A 9,331-nucleotide genomic window follows, 5' to 3' on the forward strand; every position below is an offset into this window, starting at 1 on the left:
AAGGAGCCATTGATCTATGGAGTACATAATATGCATGTCAAAAATTATTGGAATATTTATTTACATGACACGTGGCTCAGAAGAAGCCATTATGGCCCTTAAGCAAATTATACATGTTGTGAAAATTATCAAAGTGCTTCTTTTACCAGAAGCAAGTGTATCCTATCAGTTGATAAACACATGATCTTTGCGAAAAAAAAACTCCAAAAGGAAGCAAACGTGAGGCTAAAAGAAGGTTAAAAGAGAAAAGAGGAAAAAAAAAAAAAAAGAAGAAAATAAAAACCAGCCCTTGTACCATGTCAAAGTGTTCCATGCCCATCAAAGGAAGAAAAGCCCGTGCTGCCCTGCCCCGCATCCTGCGCGGAGCTGCCGTCGCACTTCATGTGGGGAGGGAATGCTCCTGTCTCTATGTGCCAAAGTCCGGGCTGCCAGCTCTTCTCCCTACAGGCCAAGAAATTACAAACAGGGACTAATTCATTCCAGCCACTGCCGTGTCCTCTATTTTGAATTAAGCTGCCAGAAGAGTGCTCTGCTTTCCCAGCCCGTGCCCCTCTGAGTGACACGGGGGACAGGCGGGGAACCGCAACCCACGGGCATCGTTTGCACCTTTGTGTGTGGAGATGCGCTTTTTATGGCTATGCTTATAGGTCCTCAACTGCCTCTGCACAGCCAAGCACGGACTGAAAATAGTCTTGTGTGCCCCCTCATACCTTCAAGCGGAACAAAGAGGGGGAAACATTGCCTTGCAGTACTTAGTGTGCCCAGGAGCCAGGTCCATCACTCACCAGCATCTGGCTGATGGCTTCAGCTGCGTGCTTGTGCCTGGGCACAGCACTCAGAAGGGTTTGCACTGCTCCTTCCCCAGTGCTCCGTGGGTGACATGGCTCTTCTCTGGCAGATGTTTGGCTAAGGAGGAGGGATGCCAACTTAGAAAATTCCCCCACACATCCATGTTGCTGTGATCACACTGCAGTTTATGCCATAGCCTGGTCCCTGAGAATTTTTTTTCTGGCTGCGAGGGGGAAAAAGGTTTTTGTCAAGAAGGTATGACCAGGACGGGGCGGCTCAGAGATTGCCTCTGGCCCACGGGATGCTGGCAACTGACTGGCAACTGCCTGCAGCCAAGCTCCCAAGTGCTGTACAGCCCCAGGTGCCCAGTCCTCAGATCAGCTCTGGTGTGCTCCAAGGGCTGGTGCGTGCATGCCTGCTTTGGACATTTGGGAAAGCAGGCTCTACCGGTAGGCAGAGCATGCAAGTTTTCTCTTACCCAGGAATGAGAGTAAAGGGTGGATTTTCTAATGCAGGAAAGCAAGCAGTTGTATGGGGGAATATATTTAGCCAGTGTTTTCACATCACATGTTCTGGGACTGGAGAGCAGAACGTTTTCAATAATGTTTTGGAAGCACGCTATTCAGTACTGCAAACCTTACTACTGGAGAAACCAGTAAATTGTGTTGCATCTAAAACAATTACTTGAATTACTTGTACCATGGTTTCTTCTTTCCAACTGCAAAGGTTTTACAGAAATGTGACTTCTAAGGCTATAAAAGCCTTGAAAATACAAATAATAGTAAAGTTCAGCTCTGCATTTGCATAAACCTGTTTATCCTATACATGGTTTATTCATTAACTCTCGGAACGACCAGCAGGACAGCTATGGCATTCCTTATGACCATTTCGCTTGTGGCTGAAAACGCAACTGTTTAAAAGGAACACTACGGAAAGTGAAAATAAATATAATTCCCATGTGAAACAGCAGAAAAAATGCCACAGGAGCTGGCATTTGGCTTTTACATGGAATGAAACTTTCCTGTCACTTGGAAATTTCAGAGGGGAGCCTCAGCACCTGCAAGGATTGGGACCTCCACGCCGGAGCTCACCGAAACAGACGTGCAGCATTAGCAGTGTTCATTGCTGTGCTCTGCAGACAGCATTCGAGTTAGGGACGGAAAATACCTGGCTCCTTCATTTATTCCTCCTAGAGACCATTTTCTAGTCCTTTACAATTTCAGTGTCCCATGAAAAGAGGCTCCTCACAACCTCTACTTGCAGTGTATTTCCCAACCAGCTCCTCCTTAGGAAGGCTTTTCTGGTAATCACCCCAGCTTTCCCCATGCTTCCTTTCTTACCCAAAACTCGCTCCACATAAGAAAGGTGGCAAAACAGGAATGCATTTTACCTGTTTCATCTCCTTGCTTCTATAAAGATAAGTACATGTTGCCACCGGTACAATTGGAAAACTGGAAGTTTGTTGGACAGCCGGTGACTTGCTCAAGGTCACAAAAGAGCCTCAGTAGCAGAGCTGGGAACAGAATTTGGTATCCTAATTCCTAATCTGGCAGCCTCACCACAACTCTCATCACGCAATCAAAAAGCTCCTTTTAAGGAATGCTTTTGTGACTAAGAGAAAATTCAAGGCATTAGCAGAAAGAGTCCTTTTAATTTGCCTTTGTTCAAACATTTACGCCTTTTGCTATATGGAAAACATGACTTAAACAAGATACAGGATTACAGTATGATGAAAGACTCTAGACTTTGAAAAACAAAAAATAATTATGGCTGCATTTAGGACTGTACTGATTCCAGGCATTAGGAAGCAAGTGTTTAGATATTCCTTTCAAGTTTTATACTTAGCATAAGGAATAAGTAAAGACCAGCATCTATAGCGATCTGGTAAGAGTTTTCGTTTACGCAGGCTTTCACATTTCCAAAAAATACTACATATAACAGGAAAAAATTTCACAGCTTTTTAATTAGACTTCATTTTCTAAAGGTCCTAACTTGTTGCACCACAAGTTTTTCAAAAAGCAAACCCAAATCCTTAAGCTGCTACACTCAACGGGAGATTGCCCTGACCTGAAACAATCCAGGGTTTGGTAGGTTCTTCCTTGAAGAGTAGCTCAGTAACTTACCAGCTCTCCCAGGATATGTCAGCTTTGATATTTAGAAACTCTACAGGATAGTTTTATATTTTAGGACAGCATCTTTTGCTTGCTTCCTTTCCTTTGTAATGGAATACGATAATTTGGCAACAGTGGATAGAAACAAATGAGCGTACTGAGAACCAATGTTACTGAAAAAGTGTATACAAAATAATCTGAGCTGCACAAGCTGAAGTAAGCAGAACACTACAAATATTAATAGGATAAACAAAGAAAATGAATGTAAATTTAAAATGATCCATTGGAAAAAGATGTTTCTTAACACAACAGAAAAATTCCCGAAGTGCAGTAAAAATCCTATTGATAGCATTTTTACTGTCACCAAAGTAGTTGGGAGACTCAGGATGAGAGGTTTGTGACTTAGTTTTACAAGAACATGTATTTTGCTCAGTAAATTACTAAAATTGCAACAGAAGAGCGGGGGGAATACAATGCAGGAAGACCCACTCCCCATCCCTGATCTCCTGGCTCAGCCTGTAAAATGCCTGTGCCTTTAAAGCATTTGCAGTGACAGGAGGCCTTGTGTTTGCAGATGTGTTAGCCACTTCTTGATTTGATCTTTACGCAATTATTTTGATAAAGAAAGCCTTCATCTTGTTGACACTATCACTGTAGCCAATACCTATGGACCCCCATTGTTAATTTCCTTATAAATACTTAATAGAAGTCCTCCCTTGGGCTATAGTACTTTTGACACTTGTATAATCTGAAACAAATCCTCTTTTTTAGTCAAACAGACCATGTTACACACACAGTTGGCTAGCTATTTACAAAGCGCCCAATTAAATCCTACTTAATTCTCCCACTCTGAAAATCCCATTTCACTAGTGCGCAGGCTACTGATCACACAAGATGAGGATCTTTCACTGAGCCTGGACACAAGTTTACAGCCAGCAGGACTTGATTGTACAAGAGCTTGCTGTAAAAATAATTCACCCGTCAAATGCTATATACAAATAGTGAAGAGAATGTGCAAATTCAGAGGATTCAAGAAATAAGCTGAAGAATCACAGTTAAAGACAGGTAAATCTAGTTTAATGTTCACATGTAGTAGTTACACATCACAAAGATTAAACAGGATTTTAACTGTAACATAGCTGCAGTGAAATGTAAATCATTTTGTACTAGAAAAATAATCTTGACGCAGTTATCCGATTTTTGGTCTACTTAAGTTCATTTTAAGATGAATTTACATCACTGATCATAATGACTTTGCCCATGTGCCTTTCTGCAGTTCACTATTAATACTCTTTGGACGAAGGAAACAGCAACTGTTTTTGTCAATGGTTTGCCCTTTGGTTGCAAGCAGAGAACTGTTTTCAGTTTTTAAGCAATTAATAAGCTGTAGGAACACATATTTTCAATAAAACCGTTTGGTGCTAAATGAAGTTCCCAAACAAATTTATTCATCTAATTCAACAGCAGATTCAAAAAAAAAGCTGATTAGCGATCTAAAGCATTGCCCCCATAATGCAAAAAAACTAGATAGAGTTTGCTTTTCTATTCTCAGTAAAAAACACTACATCTTACTGCTACTTTTATAGAATGCGCTAAAAACCCCTGTGCCTAAATGACAAAAGTGTAGTCTCAATGTATAATACACTTACAAACATTTTTAAGTCTAGATTGAGGAAAACACGTTGTATGGACTCCAAACAAGTTTATTTGCAATTAGACATCTCATGCAATCATGCAGGACCACTAGCTATAGCTGCAACTTTCGAGTCTAAAGGACATTTGGGGACAAAAAGTCCTAAACATTCAAGGTATTTCCATATTAGCAGCTCCATACTTGAGCTGCCGCTTTCTAAAGAGATATTCCCACAGATTAAAAAAAACATACACACCTTTATAATATTTACAAAAAAATATTTAATTAAAAATATTTTATAATTACAGTAGTCTATTAAAGCATATACTTTTCTCACACTTATAGAACATCTCTATATATACACAGTATGAAATGTCACTCATTTGTCTATACAATATGTAACATTCCTGCAGGGAGAAGAAAGTTCCCTGGGCCCCAATAAAATCCATCTATTTTAAACAATAGATGTCAAATATATCTACAAATGCTCTGGTAGATTAGTAAAGCTTCAAGATTCGGCTGCTCGGTCCCTTAAAGAGTTACAAGTTTCTACAGTCTGGTTTAGGCTCGGTCCTCTATCCCGGGGCAGAGTCGCAACTTTTCCCGCTGCCACCGTGGGACACGCCGCCGCTCACAGCTGGCCGGGAACGACGAGAAGAGACGGAACCGGGGGGGTGAAGGGGGGAAAGGACACGGGGAGCTGGGGGGGGGAGGGGAGGGGACCGCTACGGACGTGCAAAATGGTGAAAAGGCTTGGCTCTGCCGGGGTGAAGCATGGGAACTGCTCGGGGGTTTGGATGGCTCCTTCCTCCGGTGCGGCGAGGCAGGGCCGGGCCCCCCCCGCCGCCGCCGCCCGCCCCCCGCGTTGCCTCTGCGCGGCGCGGCGCCGCCGCACACCTGTGGGAGAGGAATGAATAGAGGGGGTGTGTGAACCGCTCCGCTCCAGACCGACTGGCGCCACCAACAAAACACAAGACATGCTTGATCAACAACCCAAAACAAACCAGGTCAAACAACAACCGCAGCTCCCAGGCTGGGCCAGGCGGAGGGAGGGATGCGCAGCTGCACGCCGCAGCCAGAGGCGCTCCGGGGGGAGGGGGGGTGTTTGGGGGGGGTGAAAAAAACCTCAACCACCCGGTAATTAGAGAAAATAAAATAACCACCCCGTAATTAAAAATAAAACCCCAAAGCCTTCTGCAAGTATTTCTCGCCGGGCTCTGGTCCCCCTCCGGCAGGCTTCCCGCAGGATGCGGTGCGGCCCCACCGAGCCCGGGCGCTGCGCCGCGGAGGGCTGCGCTCCCCCCGCCCGCGGCCCCGTGCCCGCCCGGCACTCACCTGGGGAGCGGCGGTCAGCGGCAGAGGATGCTGTCCCCCGGCTTGTTAACAGAGCCTGCCTGCGCAGCAACCAAACACGGCAAATTAACAACTGGGGAGAAACCACACTGAGACCCCCCCCCCCCTCCTCCGCGTACCCAGGCACTACCATAGCTCCGTCGGGAGCGCTCAGGGAAGCCCCCCAGGGGGACGGAACGAAGGCGGTGGCCGCAGCGCTGCGGGAAGACCCGGGGGCGCGGGGTGCCGGGGCAAGCCGCTTCCCGTGCCGCCGGGCTGCGGGGGGTCCCGCACAAGGGAGCCGCTCCCCGATTCCCGCCCCCCCAAAGCACGCTGCGTTCCATGTGCACAGCCCCCACAGCCCCTCACACTCGCTACACGGCGCGGAGGCTGGAAAGCGCAGGAACAGCGCGCCTGTCCCCGTGTGTGCAAACACGCCGCTACAGCTACTCCCTCGAGAGGCTGTAATTACACGGTAGACACCGTGCGGCTGCCTGCCCGCACCGAGGGGATGCGGGCACCCACCGCGCACCGCCGGGGCGTTCCTGCGGCCGTCCGCCCCGTCCCCTTCGGTAACTAAGGCTTCTCGGCAGAACCACGGGGTCGAGAGTGGCGGCGCATCACCGGGGCGCTCCCACGGCGGCCGGCGCTGACCATCGCGCCACACCGCTCCGCATCCCGCTCCCCGCGCTCATGTGTCACGCACCTCTTACCGGGTCAGTGTTAAGGGCTGTCAGCGGGGTCCTGGGAGTGCCCACGGGACAGCTGCCTGGGTGCAGAGCGGGCGGCGGCGGCTGCTGCCGGAGCAGCGCTGGGTGCGTCTCCAGAGCCAGCTGCAGGTCGAGGATATAGTCGATGACGTGCTGCAGGATCTCCACTTTGCTGACCCTCTTGTTGGGCGGGATGGTGGGCACCAGCTTCCTCAGCCGGCTGTAACAGTCATTCATATCGCACTGCAGGCACAGCGCCGCCGGCTCCTCGCCCGACGGCGGGCCCCCCTTGCAGCCACTGTGCTCGGCCAGGCACCGCAGGGCCGGGTGCCCCCCGCCGCCGCCCGCCACGCCGGGCTGCGCCTTGCGACTAGGGTGCCGGACGGGGCTCACGGCTTTCATGGTGCCGCAAGGAGGGAGGGAAACCTCCCGATCCACCACCGCCGCCTGCTGCTGCCGCTGCGACCTCGAGAAGCCGCGCACGCACCGCCCGCAACGGGAGCGGAGCGCGGCCGCAGCGCCTCGATGGCGTGAACGGCGGCCGCCCCGGGGATGTAACGAGAGGCGCTCGCGGAGCCGCGCGACAACAGCGGCACCACAAACCCACCCCGCTCCAAAAAAAAAATTTTTTTCTTAAAATGAAAAGCTCGCGCTCGGCAGCCGACCAGCCACAATCACGACCGCCTCTGCCGCCGCCGCTGGCCGCGCCGTCCCCTATATACCGCGGGGCGCGGGCGGGGCGGGCGGCGCCGGGGGGAGGCGGGGGCGCCGCCGCGGCGGGGCCAGGCGAGCGCGGCGCGGGAGCGGGGGGGCGCCGCGGGGCCGCGCCGCAGCCAATCAGGGCGCGCCGCCCCCCCCGGAGCGCGGCGGCGGCCAATGGCGGCGGGGCCGGGGGGGCGGCGGCTCTGCTGGAGGGGCGGGCGGCTCGCGCTGACCCCCCCGGGAGGAGGAGGCGGCGGTGGCGGAGGAGGAGGAGGCGGTCCCGGGGAGGAAGGACTGCGGGAATGCGGGCGGGACCGGCCGCGCAGCGGCTCCCGGCGCCGTCCCCGCGGTCCGGAGCGCAGCGCTGCGCGACCGGCGCCGCTCCCCGCCGCCCGACCCGAACGAACGCGGCTGCACCCGCACTCCCATCCCCCCCATCCCCTTTCCCGGGAGGGTTCGCATCTCCTCGGGTCGTGGAGCGCGTTTTTATCCTCTCGGTGTAGGAGACTCATTCCGGCTTTACACATTTTTGAGGGACTTGGGGACGCTGGTTTACAGGCAGGGAAAATCCCAAGCAAAACTTGAGGAGTGTGGGGGAGAAGGAAGGAGGAGGGTTTAGGGACTTCAAGCAAAGCAGTGCCAGGGAACATTAAATTAGAGCACATAACTATTAAAAATGCATGGAGATGGAGTATTTAAAATTCCTTCATGACATATAATATTAATCCGTTTTATGTAAAATTCATACCTGTAACTTAATTTGGTCCATTAATGCAGCAGATCACGTATTAGTAGATGTACCATGTTTTAAATATGATGCTGGAAATGTCCAGAGTTCTGTACTTTGAGACAGAGCATTAAAATTAACAGACATATACTCCTGAGTCCTGCTTAAGTCATCTTGTGGCAGATTGTAACCTTTTAATTTAATAATGCAGTGTTGAAACTCCCTGTTAATTCCTGCTAAGGATTAAGAGCCACTGCGTATTTGAATAGGACACCAGTGTAAGAAACCTGGCACCCGATCCTATGGATGCTGCAGCACTGCGAGCTCTCCATGAGCGAAGTAGGGCTGATTGCTCGGGCAAAGGACTGAAGGAAGGAGTAAAGGCTGCAGGATCTGCCCCTAAGCTTGTAAGTCAAACCCAACAGAAGGGAAGAAATCCATAATGGTGATTAATGATTACATGTCCCCTCAAAGCTTAGTCACAACGGGTGATATATAAAGGATACAGTGGGAAGCTGTCAAACCCAGAACTTGAATGAGCGGTGAGACTGGAACATCTGAAGCGTATAATGAAGCACACTTGCATTCTCTTTCACCTCTTAAAAACACAGGTTTTGAGGCTCTGCTTACAAATAGCCACACTTGTGTTCCTTATTTCGTCCCACATTGCCAGTGCCATCCATGGCAGTTAGGCTCCTCTCAGCTCAAAATCCAAGTGTGTGGTGTAAATCTTTGAGGTGTAAATCTACACTGAGGTCTAGATTTGTATGCTACATCGTGATGATGTGATGGGAAGATGTACTTCTACTAGCTAGGGGCTGGACAATCCCAATTCTGTTGCAGTCGTTGCTTTCAATCAGTGAAACTCCTTGCAGTTTCCTTGCAGGCATAGGCCTTAAAGCGCACATTATGGTTACTTTGTCTGTTTTCTGGAGTCCTGGTAATATGGACAGATTTGATGTGCTGTCTAGAAAAAAATACATTGTAAATTGTGGTGAAAATGCATGCTCAAATCTTGCTTGTGCCATTTAATTAAAATCTGCATGAAACTAGATAACCCTGTAATATTGGGCTGTTCTGTTAGTACTGAATCCCCTCTGGGATCCCCTCTGATCTCACTGGAAATCTCTGGGAACCCCCAATATGTAACTGTCTCCCCTCTAGCTCTCCCAGAGCTAATTTGGAGAGATTATGTCTGTACACGCAGACAAACACACACATACACACACCCTGGAGCAGCACTATAGCAAATCCACTGAGACTACACTGGTTCTTGAAGATGACTCAGTATTTCTGTAAACTCATGAAGAACCATGAAATGTCTCAC

At 49.5% G+C, this 9,331-nt stretch overlaps 1 protein-coding gene across 2 annotated transcripts; it reads right to left on the bottom strand.

The window, feature by feature from the left end:
- Positions 1-3,955: 3,955 nt before the first annotated feature.
- ID4 (inhibitor of DNA binding 4, HLH protein) lies at positions 3,956-7,279 on the bottom strand. 2 transcript variants are annotated; one of them, XM_032114443.1, is made up of 3 exons: positions 6,579-7,279; positions 5,869-5,927; positions 3,956-5,430 (listed from the first exon to the last, which is right to left on the bottom strand). In XM_032114443.1, the coding sequence occupies exons 1-2, from the start codon at positions 6,975-6,977 to the stop codon at positions 5,883-5,885; spliced, it is 444 nt and encodes a 147-aa protein (XP_031970334.1). In that variant the 5' UTR covers positions 6,978-7,279; the 3' UTR covers positions 3,956-5,430; positions 5,869-5,882. The 2 variants fall into 2 exon arrangements, with proteins under 2 accessions (XP_031970334.1, XP_031970345.1); XM_032114454.1 differs by having other exon boundaries at positions 6,572-7,277.
- Between the last annotated feature and the right edge of the window lie 2,052 nt (positions 7,280-9,331).

Source organism: Corvus moneduloides, chromosome 1, assembly GCF_009650955.1.
Source record: "Corvus moneduloides isolate bCorMon1 chromosome 1, bCorMon1.pri, whole genome shotgun sequence".
Classification (NCBI taxonomy): Eukaryota; Metazoa; Chordata; class Aves; order Passeriformes; family Corvidae; genus Corvus; species Corvus moneduloides.